Source organism: Marmota monax, unplaced genomic scaffold (genome assembly GCF_021218885.2).
Source record: "Marmota monax isolate L192 unplaced genomic scaffold, Marmota_monax_Labrador192_F-V1.1 WCK01_AAM20220418_F8-fsc00023, whole genome shotgun sequence".
Lineage (NCBI taxonomy): Eukaryota > Metazoa > Chordata > Mammalia > Rodentia > Sciuridae > Marmota > Marmota monax.
The window spans coordinates 8325487-8341848 of record NW_026692907.1 but is presented as its reverse complement, the minus strand read 5'-3'; the positions used below and the strand labels follow the sequence as shown (position 1 = coordinate 8341848).

The window sequence follows — 16362 nt, the reverse complement described above, 5'->3', positions numbered from 1 at the left end:
TAATTTACTGATAAATGTTAATTTATAAGATAATAGTCATATAGCTCTAATAAGGGATCTAGTGTATGAATGGTACCCAATATTATTATCATTATATTATTATTTATTGTTGTCCCCAATTTCACATTTAGGTCCATGTTACTGGTTTCCTTTGCTTTCCTAATGAGGAAACTTAACCTCAAGGAAAAGAAGAGATTTACCTAAAGCAATTTAGTAGAGAAGCAAGGATTAGAAGAACCTAAAGTTTAAGAACTCCAACTATGCAAATTTCACAACAGACAAAGAAGTCTAAGGGAAAGAGCAAAAAAGGGTGACCCACAGGTGAACCAGATGGGCTTCTAAGAAACACACACCTTTGAAGAAGCGCGAATGCAGTTGTGGTGCACCTGGGCTCCTCACCTGCCAGCGCCACGCCCCTGAGCACTTTCTCAGAGGAGGGCCCGCGGCCACCTACAGTGCAGGGAATAGGGTCTCCGCCCGGCGACAGCTTTCTGCGTCCTTGACGACCAGGGCGGGAGCAGCCTCCTCCAGCGAGCCAGGCGCTGTGATTGGCCAGATCCCTGGGCTCCAATCCCCACCCGGTTCGGGTCCCCCGGGGTCTCCTTCTGTGGCTTCCTTAGGAGAAGACCGACTGCGCACCTCTGAGATACCTGGGTGGGGAAACGCCAGGTCGGGTGAGACTGCCCTTTCATTCTCTCCTGGAAAAGGTCTCCTGGCTGACGTTCCACTGCTGGGCGCGGAAGGGACTTGACATTCACAAACTCTGGGCATTGCAGTTTCTAGACAGCTTCAGAGAGGCCGCAGGTGTCCTGGATGGCGGGGTTCACAGATTGTGGGGCTTTCCGCGCACTACGTGGAACTGGGGTCTTAGGAAGGATCCTGGTCTGCTCTCAGACCAGAGTATAGGAAAGACCTTTGTCCCTACTCTATATGACCTTGGTAAGATCGCAAACCCTCTCTGGGCTCGCTGCTCAATCCTTAAAGCGAGCATTTGGAGTACAATGATTTCTACATGCCTCTTGGATTCTGAGAGGCTTCATAAGAGAATGGTCAGCCGGAGGCTAAGTTTACAGAATTTCTACCATTTCCCTTGGTGTAGCACCTGTTTAAACACCCAGTGCTTATCTCCAAAAATATCTCAATGTCAGGTTCATTGTTGTGGAAACGGATGGTGACAACAAAGTCCACTTTCCTGTGCACAGTGGTCCTTCAGGCACTGGGTCTCATTGCATTCACCCTAAGTCCCTGAGAGCATAAGTGGAATTATTGCGATTTTACAAATGGGAAAGTAGCAACACAGTCGAATAGGGATGCTTTCTATGTCTGGTTTCTTCTTTGACCTCACAAGACTCCCATCTGATGGTTTATAGTGCAGGAAGGCAGAGTCATCTAATGACTCAGTAGGTCTGCTTCACAGAAAATACCGTCTGTTGGGAGTTCCAGCTTTGCTACTTACTGCATATGTGATGCTCAGTAAGTCACATAGCAACGTATACCCATTCCCTCAAGTGTAAAGCAAGACTTTGAATAGTAATAAAGAGGATCTGATACTTGTATTAAGAGTGGGATACCTGTATTCATATGGAAATTTCATCTTCAGTTTTTAAGAAGCATTGGGTAGGTCAGAATGACTTTTTCTTTCTCTTTTTTTCCTTTTTTCTTTTTTTCGACTCTTGTTTTTAAGTGCCTTTGACTGAGGCTGTGAGATAATACAGTGCCTCTGACTGTGCTAAGTGAGATAATACAGGTGTGGGGGTGGCAAAATTCCACCTCCATTCTCTTAGGGTCCTGTCTGTGCCTAAGAATTAAATCTATTAATAGACAAAAAGCATATGAAGTTATTTAATACAAGTTTTATGTAGCATAGGACCCCTCATAAAAAAATGAAGACACAAAAAAGCAGTTAGAATCAGATAGTATAGTATGAATCTGACAAGAATAAAATATTGTGATGAAGCAACCGAATTATGCGGAGAGACTTAAAAGATAAGAATTAGTTTAACAGGGTCTGTGCAGAATTATTTCAGTATCAAGTTTCTCATCTTTGAGGATAAGGATGTTGCAACTTTCACATGGGAATTTCATCTTCTGTTTTTAAGGTCAGAATGACTTTTTCTTTCTCTTTTTTCTATTTTCTTTTTTTCAACTCTTGTTTTTCAAGTGCCTCTGATTGAGGCTGTCACTATGCCAGAGCATTCTTAATCCTTCCTAGGTAAAGCAGTGTGTTCTAGTATTGTTGATGTTGTTGCTTTTGTTATTAAAAAGGATTCTGAAGTTGCTCAGTGAAAAATCAAAAGGAATGATTTATTTATTTTTCTACCTCTAGAGATTTGAAGGCACTTGAGGAAGCATCATGTCTTCAGTTTGGAAGACTCCCCCTAGGTCAAATGCAATGCCTGATATCGTTGTGAAAATCATTGGAAGCAAACACTTTCGATACCTTGCAGACAAGCCAAAGATGTAAGTTTCCTGCTTTAAAAATATCTTTATTTCTTAGATGACAATGAAATGTTTTAACCCAGAAATTTACATTTTAAAAATGCCATCCATGGAAAATTAAGTCATTAAGATGCAGCAGTGGGGGTAAAACGGTGTTGATAACTTCTATGTGCACTGTTTTCCTGATATTTTTCATCTTTATAATTCCCCATACTCCTTAATTACTTGGGTTGGTTTTTCAAATAGATGGGAAATATGAGCATTATGAAATTTATAAATATTAATGGAGTATTGCTGCTTCTTTTCATCACGTTTGTAATCTACCACATGTAGTAATTTGGGGATAGGGAGGGAAAAGAGGGCTGTTAGTCAATTTGTTGTGAATTAAAGGAGTGGGATTAATAATGAATCATAAGTTGTAAGGTTTTCACTTACTCTTATTCGCATTGGATATTCTTCTAAGCAGCACCTTATAGAGCACAGGTGACATGTCTTTCTTCCCTTCCCATCACAGCCACAAGCAAGAACTTTCCTATATCTCAAAAAGTCACTAGACATTTGGCACAGAAGGGTATAACTGGCTCATCCTTGCAGAGTTTTGATGGTTCACAGAAGAAAAGCAAGTGTTAGACCTACCTTTCTTATAGAGGACACTCCATAAATATCAGCTAGTCAAGAAGTTTGCCTTTTCCTCCTGGGATTGTTTCCTTAGCAATTCCCTCAATTTCAGAAACCCAGACTGAATAAATAAAAAAAGGTATGGCATCATTGAACATAGGTACAGAGAGCAATGGTTACTAAACTGGACTCTCCTCAAAATTGACTTCAGGGTCCAACTCAAAACCAACCAAATCAGACTCTCTAAATGCAGGTCACCAGGAATATGGTTACAAAGAACAGGCTTCAGAAAGGCTGTTGGAACTCCATTGTGTTTTGCCTCTGCACCATCAGTATTGTCAGCCCAGAGAGATCCCAAAGTGAGTGCTGTCATCAGTGTCTGTCAGCACAGAGAAATGTGCTTGATAGCATATGACTGAGGCAGTGGAGATCCCTGCAGAACTGAGTGGTGTGAATTCAAATCCTATTTCTGGCCAGGCACAGTGGTGCATGCCTGTAATCACAGTATCTTGGGAATTTGAGGCAGGAGGATTGCGAGTTCAAAGTCAGCCTCAGCAAATTAGTGAGGTCCACAGCAACTTAGCAAGACCCTGTCTCTAAATAAAATATAAAAAAGGACTGAGGATGTGGTTCAGTGATTAAGTACCCTGGGTTCAATCCCTGGCACTAAATAAATAAATAAATAAATAAATAAGTCCTAGTTCTGTTCCTTCCTGGCCTTTGATATTGGGAAAGTGATTAACATTCCTGATCTCCAATTCTACATCTGTAGAGATTAAACAACACTTATTTAGTAGGGTTGTTGTGAGAGTTAAGTGAGAAAAAGTATACAAACACCTTTTCTGTGCATATGATGGTCCACATGCTTTAAAAAAATGGTTCTGCTATTATTACTGATGTATGTCCTGCTATGGAAATTTAAATGATTAATGAAAAATCAAATCCTTTTCTATGAAATACTTGCCATTGCTTTTATATTCTATGCCTAGCAGGCAGGTTATCTGTTTTGCAGATGAGGAAGCTAAGACACTATGATGAGGTAAGCAATCATTTCAAGATCTCTGGTTAATTCTCTCTAACTGTCAAGTAAGGGGAATTAGACACCTGGCTTAGAGCTCCTACCTGAAAAATGACATGACCACTCTCCTGATTCCTTTGTTTCCTGAGATTGTTTGTTTAGCCTCATTCTATTCAAAAACATTCTACTTTTCCAGGTACATCAATTATAATATGTTTCTAAAATGAAAGGGTGAAAGAACCCTTGTCCTTTTATAACTGGGAAAAATTCACTGGATCATATGAGAAGGTACTCCACCTTTATTTTTAAACTTCAGGAACCAGGGAATAGATAAATTGTGAAATATAATATTTATCTCTTCTATGACACTCTAAAACATGGCATTATTTTTATGTAGAAGGTGCTTTATGTTTCTATGAACTTGATACTATTACCAGGATGACATGGGACTATTTAGTGTGCTTTGCTAAAGTAACTGTGTATGGTTCAAAAATAAACAACTGTGAAATGTTTTTTGTTGCTGACGTAAGGAGAAACCTACCTTTAGACTGTCACGCATGTCCTAGAGTTCCTCCCCTTCAAAGTGTCTACACTCAAACCAGAGCCTGAGGGTCTTTGGGTTGAAATAGTTGAACCCATTAGCCAAAGTCTATACAAGAAGCACAAGTAACCACCAAAAAGGATAATCTGAATTAAAAGAAAATCACAAATTAATAATGGATAGAAAATAAATCTTCCAATTTTACAAATGTGACTAAGATTTCTTGTAGGATACGTGTTAAAGATGGAATAATATACCAGACCTGAAGATTTAGCCAGCATTTGAGCTTGCTAAGGTTGCTGTAACAAGCTATCGCAAACTGGGTAGCTTAGGACAACAGCAGTGTATTATTTCACTGTTTGAGAAGTTTGAGGTCCAAAGCTCAGGTGTCTGTAGATCTGTGCTCCCTCTGAAGGTGCCAGGAAAGAATCTCTCTGTCTCAGGCCTTTCTCCTTGCTTCTAATAGTTCTCTGGCTTGTAGCATCATAACTCTAAGCTTTAGGGTTTTTTGCCCTGACTCCACCTAAGTTCAAATTTCTCTACTTTATGAAGACACCCATCAATTGGATTAGATTCCCTCCTTACTCCAGTAGGACCTCATCTTAATTCATTACATCTGCAATAACCCAATTTCCAAAGAAAGTCATCATTTAGGTGTGGAGATTAAGATTTAAACACAGGGACTTGGTAGAGACAATTCAACCTTAACAACCAATCTCCTATTTTATGAATGAGCTGAAACAGCAGAGGTCCATGGGCTTACAGCAAGCTGCTAAAGTTGTAGACCACTTAGAAAGAACTGAGACGGAAATGGAGCACTCCCTCCGTCTTCCCTAGGTTTAGCTTGTACAATTGTTTACGTAAAGGAAAATATGAAACACCTATTAGTATACAAATTTTCCACCAGGAGATCAGCCTACGGAGATCAGAAAGCGCATCAAGTGGCTTGTACTTTGTGCCACCAACATTTATCTTTTAGATCACTTCCAAAGGAGCTTCCTTGCCTCTGATTTTCTTGTTCTCAATTCTGCTCTCTGAAGCCTTATTGTTCAGTGTGTAGTTCATGGACTAGCAACACCATCCTCACCAGGGGCCTAGTTAGAAACAGAACCTCAGCACCATCTCCAGATGCACTGGGTCAGAATTTGTCTTTTAGCCAGATACCCAAGTGACTCTTATGCACACTTCAGTTTGAGAAGCCCAGTTTCAATTATGGCCAGAATGATCTTTCTAAAATACAAACCTGATAGTATTGTACCACCAGCAGCCCCAGATTTGCCTGCTGCTCCTGTGGCTCTCATAACACCTCTACAGATACTTATTGGTGACTTCACATACATCTCTTTTTCCCTCCTTTAACTGTAAATTCTATATGTACAACTATGTCCTCAGCACAAAGGACACAGTCTTGTACATGTTAAAAGCCCACTGCATGAGTTAGAGCAACATAGTTGCCAAAAAAACTAAAGATCTAGAAAGACAATACTTGGTTGCTTTAAATAAATCCAGATCTAAAGACCCATGCTATTAAAATAAGCATGCAGATGTTCCTCTGGAACCCTGATGAGTGAACTTTGATACTGTATCCAAAGGAAGATATGCCAGGTGACAGCAGACACATTTTTTTCCTTCATTTACAAAAAGGAAATAAGAGTGGGGAATAAAAATCACAGAGCCAGAGGCTTGTGGACCATCTCTGGCAAGTTGTAGGCCAAAGAATTAAATATAGCATTAATTAGGAAAACGAAACTTGAAAGTGATGATCTCCAAGAGTTGGTATACGTTAACTGAAAACACTTGGGGCCACACTCATCCTGTTCCCTTTATTGAGGAGATCACTGCAACCCAAATGAAGGAAACAATAAAGACAGAGTATCTTTCCAGGTCAACAAATCACTAAGAACATCTTTCTCATAAAGTCCTGAGACAAGACAGAATTGTGCATTGAACACTATTGAGGTAGGTGACATCCTGTAATGGTCCAATCTAATCTGTGGAATTGTATTGAGTTTATACTCAATACAATTCCACAGATTAGATAAGTTATAAATAAAATAGGTTTACTTTGGCCCATAGTTCTGGAGGTTCAAGTATGAGGACACATAAATGTTGATGGACTTCTTGCTGGCAGAGCCTAGCAATGGAGGAGAGCTTCACACAGCAGACACAAGTAGTGTGGTGTGTGTGTGTGTGTGTGTGTGTGTGTGCGCGCGCACATGTGCATATGTCTCCCCTTCTTATAAATTCCCCAGCATGAAATGGTGGGGCTTCACCTGATAACATTATCTAATCCTAATAACTTCTCAAAGGTCCTATCTCTAAGCACCATAGTCAGATTAAGTTTCCATCCTTTTAATACCCCACAATGGGGACTTAAACTCTCACATGAGTTTTGGAGGGAACAAACGATATTAAAGCCATAGTATATACCAATGTGGTGGTGATTAAAACAATTGTTATAAACACAACCAGCTGGAGGTAGGAAGGATTTGTTTGTGGCCATGTTTTTATTCAACAACTTTTGAATTCACAATCAAAGGAAGACAGACAAATGATTGTACATGTAAGGAAGTCTTGTCAGAAAAAAAAGGCTAAAACTAACAAGATCAAATCAACAGAAAATATACACAAAGTTTGTCTTTAGATAAGTGGACATGTTTGTGATTATGTGGTATAAACGTCTGTTTGGTCTGCATTTGAGCTTCGCATGTACTGGGCATATCCGGCCAGAGAGATCTGAGGCCCTCTGCACTCAGCACTCTGGAGTTCTGTTCTTCATTCCGGATGCCATATTATAAGGGGGATCCTGGCACATTAAAAGTGGAGACAGCCAAGGGCTTGATGAACAATCCATTGTGGTAGAACCAGGATGTGGCATGTGTCCCAGGGGAACATTTAGAGAATCTAAATCTTGTTGAAGAGAAGAGGCATAGGTCCATTTCAAGAAATCCCTGTGAGAATCTTCCAGTGAATAAAGTTGATCTCTGTAGTTCCATCCAATGCCAAAATTAAGTGACCAAAGCCCTTTCTTATTTCACACATTTCTGTGATATAGCATTATTAAGCACAGGGGAAGCTTGCTGCAAACTTTTATGGGAAAAGGATAATAAATACATGTCATAATTTGCATTGATATTTATAGCCAAGAAATGTAAACTTCCAATATTTTCCTATATGACTTTTCTGGAGCCCATATTCTGTCATTTTTCAATCCCCCAAAGTCATTCATATAATAAGTTCTTTGTCTCTTTTCTTAAATGTTTCAAACTGAAACATTTCTAATTGAAACATTTCTAATGGTTAATGCTAACAGTTGTAGACGTAAATGCATGCATGAAATTCTTTCCACAAATATGAATGACACCTACTGAGTTCTAAACCTTGAAGGTAGAGCAGTCCACCTAAAGTTCTAATGGTTGGAGACACAAAACATGTAAGCAATGATCATCCAAATGGGGATAGTGCAATGAGGAAGAAGAGAAAGGGATTGTAGGGGTATATGGATCATAAAGGATATTTCTGGAAGGCCTCTCTGAGCAGGTGACTTTTAAACTGAAACTGTGGAGACATGCAACCAGAATTATCCACGAGAATTGTCTCAGGTTAGTGAGCAGTGAGCTGGCTAAGACTGCCTCAGCCTGCATCCCAGGGAGCAGGCCTCTGCTACCAATGTTCCCTAAAATGAGTAGGTTCTTTTCCCCTTCTGTTTCAGAAGAAAAGGCTGCAACTTTCCACAGGCCACAAGTTCTCCTGATATTGGGCATGTGGTTTTTCCATCAACCTCTAAAAATAGCACTTAAGTTGAGTGCATAGAGCCCAAGCAAATTTTTTAAAATCTAAGATTTCCTTGTGTTTTTCTTATAAAAAGTATGAAGTCAGTCAGAGAGGCCAGGAGGGCTAGACTTCTGGGCTGTGTGCCACCAGAGGAACTATGGGTTTCATTCTACCTATGATGGGAAACCACTGGAAAATTAAGAGCAGAAGAGAACACATCGTATTTCTACTTTCTAAAGGATGTCTCTATCTAATCAGGGAGTGAAAAGAGAGACCATTCAGGGTTCCCTTATGGTAATCAAGGCAAGAGATGGTAGCTAGTTGTAGTCCCTAAATAAACTCTGAATAAACTTTTGTGACTTAAAAATTCAAGAGCAGTGCATGCTGTATGCATGTGTTGAAATATCACACTGTACCCCATTAGGAGGTAGAATTGTTATATGTTAATAAAAAAAAATTCAAAAAAAAATAAATAAAAATTCAAGAATTCTACTTATTTATTTTAAAGAAAAAATAGTCAGAATACTATATCTTTGTATCTTTGCTTTTCTCAGTACAGAATCTACATAATACCTTAATATCCATGAACTTAGTCTCTTCTTAAAATTGAACAAGAATATCAGACACAATTGTCTCCATTTTCATGAGTTCAAAATTTTGAAATAATATATGAAAATCATGTTTCTCTTCAAAGCTTCACTGCATTAAACAGTTTCTTCATTACGCTTCTACAGTGACTTTTATTTTTTTTTTTTTTGTTTTTGATTGTTTGTGTGTTTATTCTAGGCACTGTGAGAAGTATAAAGAAGAGACCATTTGGGTTCTATTATGGTGAAGACATTGTTTTTTACATCTCCTGAAGTGTAAGACCAAGGCATAGGTCCTTAAGAGTTCAGGGCATTATGAGAGTGAATGCTAAATGAACACTTTACAAAATAGGTGCCTACTGATCCCCAATCTGAGACTCTGAGATAAATGTTGTTATTTTTACCATTTGAAATTCTGTATTTTAAAAAATTCAAAGTCAAAAACAAAACAGTATTTACAACGTATATGATGAAAAAAATTAAACTTTTTGTTGTACAAAGAGCTCCCACAAATCAATAGGAAAAAGATTAACAGTCCAATTGCAAAACTTGGCAATAGAACTTGACAGAAATTTACAAAAGAAGAAATAAAACAAATAGGAGATACATAGGGAAATTCACATCACATGTTAATAAAATAAACAACAAGATTTCAACTCAGAGTTGACAAGGGTTTAGAGAAAAAAATACATGCTAATGGACCTTTTCAAGTGTATTTATCTAAAGCCTTAAAAGTTTTTGTACTTTGGCATGAAATATATATATATATATATATATATATATATATATATATATATATATATACACACACACACACACACATACACACACGCAATTCTGTAGAAATAATTGTGGATAGATATAATGGTTTAGTTTCAAAGATATATAAAAAAGTGTAAGTTAGAATGTATAATTAGAAATCCAAATTATGATGCTCCAGGGAGGGTTTGGTTAGGAAAGAACTAATTATAAGACATAGGCTGAGATTAAGAGACCATAAAGTACAATGTATGAATTGTGGTCTACTAGAAAACAGCATGGAGATTCCTCGAAAACTTGGAATGGAACCACCATTTGACTCAGTTATCCTACTCCTCAGTATATACTCAAATGACTTAAAATCAGCATACTACAATGATGCAGCCACATCAATATTTACAGCAGTTTAATTCACAATAGCTAAGCTAGGGAACCAACCTAGATGCTCTTCAACACATGAATGGATAAAGAAAATTATGTATATATACACAATGGAATAACACTCAGCCATAAAAAAGAATGAGTTTATGATTTAGCAGGTAAAAAGATGATCTGGAGACTATTATGCTAAGTGAAATAAGCCATTCCCAAAAAACCAAAGGCAGAAGGTTCTCTCTAATATGTGGATGCTAACACACAATAAGGGGTAAGAGGGAGTAGAAATTCATTGGATTAGACAAAGGGGAATGAAGGAAAACAAAGGGGGATAAGAATAGGAAAGACAGTAAGTAGAATGAATTGGATATAACTTTCGTATATTCATATATGAATATATGACCAGCGAAACTGCACACCATGTACAACCATAAGAATGGTATCCTAATTAGAAAAAATAATACTCCATGTATGTATGATATGTCAAAACTTATCAAAAGCCTAGTCTCATGTCCATCTAAAAAGAACAGATTTTTTAAAAAATAAATCATGGTCTAACATCTGCAAGATTGGTACCAGCACTAGGTCTGAAAAGATAACTGGAGGAGAATGTTACTAAAACTAAATGGAGGAAGCATTCTGTAGCTCAGGCCACCTTGAGAAAAGTCATAGCCATTGGTCAGGAGACACAGGTAACCTGAGTCAGTGCAGAGAGGGAACCACCTCCTGCCAGGGCTATCCATTGGCCCAAAACAACCAGAATCAGAGGACATGGCAGCTGTTGAGAGAGTCCATACAGTCTCTGAGATGGAGAAGAATGTCAAGGATCTGAGAGCAAAAAGAACAAATTTTACAGAGCAGCAATGTTTAAATGAATAAAAATTTGGCAACAAAAATAATCTTCAATGCATAGGATACAATGAGATACTATTTAGACATTTAAAATATTATAGTGACATAAGTATTAATACATTGATATTCATATTTTCAACTGGATTTTTTTAAATTAAAGATTACAAAGCTATATAGTTTTCCTTTGATTTACAAGCAAAACAAAATAAAAGTTTCTGTAAATGTTTATGAAAACTTTTTTATAGATAATATAACACCTTGTCACACTTAGGTTAGCCAGTTAAAATTTAGAAATAATACAAGTTTATGCTTCTATGATATACTTTTAAATCCATGTTTTCTCCATATATCCCTGACTTAGTTCTACCAAGTTAGATAAAATAACATACTAGTAAATACTGTTCTCATTTCCAAAGACTATGTGGATGCATTCAGGGGCCAGTACAGAGCCAGAACTTTTATTCTACATCTTGAATTGGTTAGAAGATCTGACCTGGAAACTGTGCTCCAAAGCATGGAGATAATTGTTGAAGAGGTCATGCAGTGGCACAGTTATTTTGTTTACACTTGCTAAAGTCAAACTGGAGAGAATGCAAATACAAAGGACACTGAATTTCAAGCTGGTAGTGATTGGTTCAAAGATTTAGAAGCTGTGCAGTCTGAAGCCCCTGGGGATAATTCACCTGGGTACATCATGATACAACAATGTTTAGGGGGGCGGTTCCCTGTAAAATTAAGGAAGCCTGATTTATAAGAGCTTATTTGAATGCTAATTAATTGTCCTTGTTTTTTTTTTTTAAGTGAGGGATTTCTAGAATTTGTATTTATCATGATGAGATGTAACAAAGTTGGAGACAGATTTCATTAATTCCTTTTTGATCTATTTACATAGACTTTCCTCAGTTCCTATGTACTGTGACACCTTGTTCTTTTGAACATTAGATTTGCCTGTGGGTAAAGAAAGTTTTAGAAGCCCAGAGGAAAGAACATCTCTTCTGTACCTAGGTGATGAGGGAGGTGTTTTTAACAGTAAAGAGCTTTACCTTGTGACTAACACAGAACTACTATTTGTCCAGGGTTCTCTGAGCACCAGGCTGGGAGCTCAATATATTATCCATCTTATCTTGATAAGATTTATTTTTCTCATTTCAAAGGAGAACCTAAAAATTGGAAATGTGAAATAACTTGTTAGGGTCTGTAAACAAGTCAGGATGGCGCCTGGCATTTTGCCAGAGGGAGTGGTTAAAGTCTGTAAACAAGTCTGGATGGCGCCTGGCAAAATGCCAGAGGGAGTGGTTTGTGAAGTAATGCCAGAGAGCCATTAAGCGTGGAGATTCCTTATTGGTTGACTGATGTATCTAGTTTATGCTAATTTAAATAAGCTGTGTAAAATGTATAAATACCTCTGTTCTGCAATAAACGGCTTCCACTCCTGCTGTATCAATCTACACAAGTTGTTCGTCACCCCCCGGTTATTTTGCTGCAGCCGGACTGCGGCAATAACTTGCCCAAAGTCACACAGCTTAATTATGTTTGGGGCTGGGATTCAAACTCAAGTCTTTGGGACATAAATTGCATGGCCAGGTAAGTACTATATACTGTACTGCCTGAAACTATAAGTAAATTTAGAAATATTTTAGAAAAGGACTTCATTTTGTTCTCCATCCTGTTGTTTCCCAAACTTTGGTGTACATAGGAATCATCTGAAATGTTTTCTAAAAATATAAAGTTTCTTGTCCTGTTTCAGAAACTCCACCTTAATAGGTTCACAATGATACATTCCCTCTTTTATCATCCAGTTTCCCTCATGATTATGGATAGGCAGTGAGGGTTTAAATGTCAGAAACCACTGCCTTTTTCTCTAAGAACAAGCCCACCCTCCCACCTGGAATAGTTCTCCATCCCATATGCTCGTTCAGAGGCTATTTCATATGTCATTTCCTTCAGGAGTCATTTCCATCTTCCTTAAGCAAATTTTTTTTAAATTTTTTATTGTGGGTTGTTCAAAACATTACAAATTTCTTGACATATCATATTCCACACTTTGATTCAAGTGGGTTATGAACTCCCACCTTCACCCCATACACAGATTGCAGAATCACATCAGTTACACATCCATTGATTTACATATTGCCATACTAGTGTCTGTTGTGCTCCGCTGCCTTTCCCATCCTCCACCCTCCCCCTTCCCCACCTCTCCCCTCCCCTCCCCTCCTCTCTCTCTACCCCCTCCACTGTATAACCCTGAGGGTCTCCTTCCATTACCATGCAATTTCCCTTCTCTCTCCCTTTCCCTCCCACCTCTCATCCCTGTTAAATGTTAATCTTCTTCTCCTGCTCTTCGTCCCTACTCTGATCTTAGTTACTCTCCTTATATCAAAGAAGACATTTGGCATTTGTTTTTTAGGGATTGGCTAGCTTCACTTAGCATAATCTGCTCTAATGCCATCCATTTCCCTGTAAATTCTATGATTTTGTCATTTTTTAATGCAGAGTAATACTCCATTGTGTATAAATGCCACATTTTTTTTATCCATTCGTCTTTTGAAGGGCATCTAGGTTGGTTCCACAGTCTTGCTATTGTGAACTGTGCTGCTATGAACATCGATGTAGCAGTGTCCCTGTAGCATGCTCTTTTTAGGTCTTTAGGGAATAGACCAAGAAGGGGAATAGCTGGGTCAAATGGTGGCTCCATTCCCAGCTTTCCAAGAAATCTCCATACTGCTTTCCAAATTGGCTGCACCAATTTGCAGTCCCACCAGCAATGAACAAGTGTACCCTTTTCCCCACATCCTCGCCAGCACTTGTTGTTGTTTGACTTCATAATGGCTGCCAATCTTACTGGAGTGAGATGGTATCTTAGGGTGGTTTTGATTTGCATTTCTCTGACAGCTAGAGATGGTGAGCATTTTTTCATGTACTTGTTGATTGACTGTATGTCCTCCTCTGAGAAGTGTCTGTTCAGGTCCTTGGCCCATTTGTTGATTGGGTTGTTTGTTCTCTTATTGTCTAATTTTTTGAGTTCTTTGTATACTCTGGATATTAGGGCTCTATCTGAAGTGTGAGGAGTAAAGATTTGTTCCCAGGGTGTAGGCTCCCTATTTACCTCTCTTATTGTTTCTTTTGCTGAGAAAAAACTTTTTAGTTTGAGTAAGTCCCATTTGTTGATTCTAGTTATTAACATTTGTGCTATGGGTGTCCTATTGAGGAATTTGGAGCCCGAACCCACCTACTGTAGATGGTAGCCAACTTTTTCTTCTATCAGAGGGTGCGTCTCTGATTTGATATCAAGCTCCTTGATCCATTTTGAATTAACTTTTGTGCATGGCGAGAGAAAGGGATTCAGTTTCATTTTGTTGCATATGGATTTCCAGTTTTCCCAGCACCATTTGTTGAAGATGCTATCCTTCCTCCATTGCATGCTTTTAGCCCCTTTATCAAATATAAGATAGTAGTAGTTTTGTGGAATGGTTTCTGTGTCCTGTATTCTGTACCATTGGTCCACCCGCCTGTTTTGGTACCAGTACCATGCTGTTTTTGTTACTATTGCTCTGTAGTATAGTTTGAAGTCTGGTATCGCTATACCGCCTGATTCACACTTCCTGCTTAGCATTGTTTTTGCTATTCTGGGTCTTTTATTTTTCCATATGAATTTCATGATTGCTTTCTCTATTTCTACAAGAAATGCCATTGGGATTTTGATTGGCATTGCATTAAACCTATAGAGAACTTTTGGTAATATCGCCATTTTGATGATGTTAGTTCTGCCTATCCATGAACAGGGTATATTTTTCCATCTTCTAAGATCTTCTTCTATTTCTCTCTTTAGGGTTCTGTAGTTTTCATTGTATAAGTCTTTCACCTCTTTTGTTAGGTTGATTCCCAAGTATTTTATTTTTTTTGAAGATATTTTGAATGGAGTGGTTGTCCTCACTTCCATTTCAGAGGATTTGTCGCTGATATACAGGAATGCCTTTGATTTATGTGTGTTGATTTTATATCCTGCCACTTTGCTGAATTCATTTATTAGCTCTAATAGTTTCTTTGTAGAGCCTTTTGGGTCTGCTAGGTATAGAATCATATCATCTGCAAATAGTGATAATTTAAGTTCTTCTTTTCCTATTTTTATGCCTTTAATTTCTTTCGTCTGTCTAATTGCTCTAGCCAGTGTTTCGAGAACTATGTTGAACAGAAGTGGAGAGAGAGGGCATCCCTGTCTTGTTCCAGATTTTAGAGGGAATGCCTTCAGTTTTTCTCCATTCAGAATGATGCTAGCCTGAGGCTTAGCATAGATTGCTTTTACAATATTGAGGTATGTTCCTGTTATCCCTAGTTTTTCTAGAGTTTTGAACATAAAGGGATGCTGTACTTTGTCGAATGCTTTTTCCGCATCTATCGAGATGATCATATGGTTCTTATTTTTAAGTCTATTGATGTGGTGAATAACATTTATTGATTTCCGTATATTGAACCAGCCTTGCATCCCAGGGATGAATCCTACTTGATCATGGTGTACAATTTTTTTGATATGTTTTTGTATCCGATTCGCCAGAATTTTATTGAGGATTTTTGCATCTAGGTTCATTAGAGATATTGGTCTGTAGTTTTCTTTCTTTGAAGTGTCTTTGTCTGGTTTAGGTATCAGGGTGATGTTGGCCTCATAGAATGAATTTGGAAGTTCTCCCTCCTTTTCTATTTCCTGAAGTAGCTTGAAAAGTATTGGTATTAGTTCTTCTTTAAAGGTTTTGTAAAATTCTGCTGTATACCCATCCGGACCTGGGCTTTTCTTAGTTGGTAGTCTTTTGATGGTTTCTTCTATTTCCTCAATTGATATTGGTCTGTTTAGGTTTTCTATATCCTCCTGACTCAATCTGGGCAGATCATATGACTTAAGAAATTTATCTATGCCTTCACTATCTTCTAATTTATTGGAGTATAAGGATTCAAAATAGTTTTTGATTATCTTCTGTATTTCTGAAGTGTCTGTTGTGATATTGCCTTTTTCATCCCGTATGCTAGTAATTTGAGTTCTCTCTCTTCTTCTCTTCGCTAGCATCGCTAAGGGTCTGTCGATTTTGTTTATTTTTTCAAAGAACCAACTTTTAGTTTTGTCAATTTTTTCAATTGTTTCTTTTGTTTCGATTTCATTAATTTCAGCTCTGATTTTCATTATTTCTTGCCTTCTACTTCTTTTGCTGTTGTTTGCTCTTCTTTTTCAAGGATTTTGAGATGAAGTATGAGATCATTTATTTGTTGGTTTTTTCTTTTTTTAAGGAATGAACTCCAAGCAATGAATTTTCCTCTTAGAACTGCTTTCAATGTGTCCCATAGATTCCGATATGTTGTGTCTGTGTTTTCATTTATCTCTAAGAATTTTTTAATTTCCTCCTTGATGTCTT

General features: G+C 37.9%; 1 protein-coding gene across 2 annotated transcripts in view; it reads left to right on the top strand.

The window, feature by feature from the left end:
• The first annotated feature begins 541 nt into the window (after nucleotides 1-541).
• The window catches only part of CUNH1orf87 (chromosome unknown C1orf87 homolog), an 86847-nt gene continuing 71026 nt past the window's right edge, over nucleotides 542-16362 (top strand). The window contains exons 1-2 of one of the 2 annotated variants that reach the window (XM_046450849.2): nucleotides 542-669; nucleotides 2327-2460. In XM_046450849.2, the coding sequence (XP_046306805.1) occupies nucleotides 2354-2460 (107 nt within the window). In that variant the 5' untranslated portion in view covers nucleotides 542-669; nucleotides 2327-2353. Of the gene's footprint in view, nucleotides 675-2326; nucleotides 2461-16362 lie in introns of both variants that reach the window. The other variant, XM_046450848.2, reaches the window with a different exon arrangement.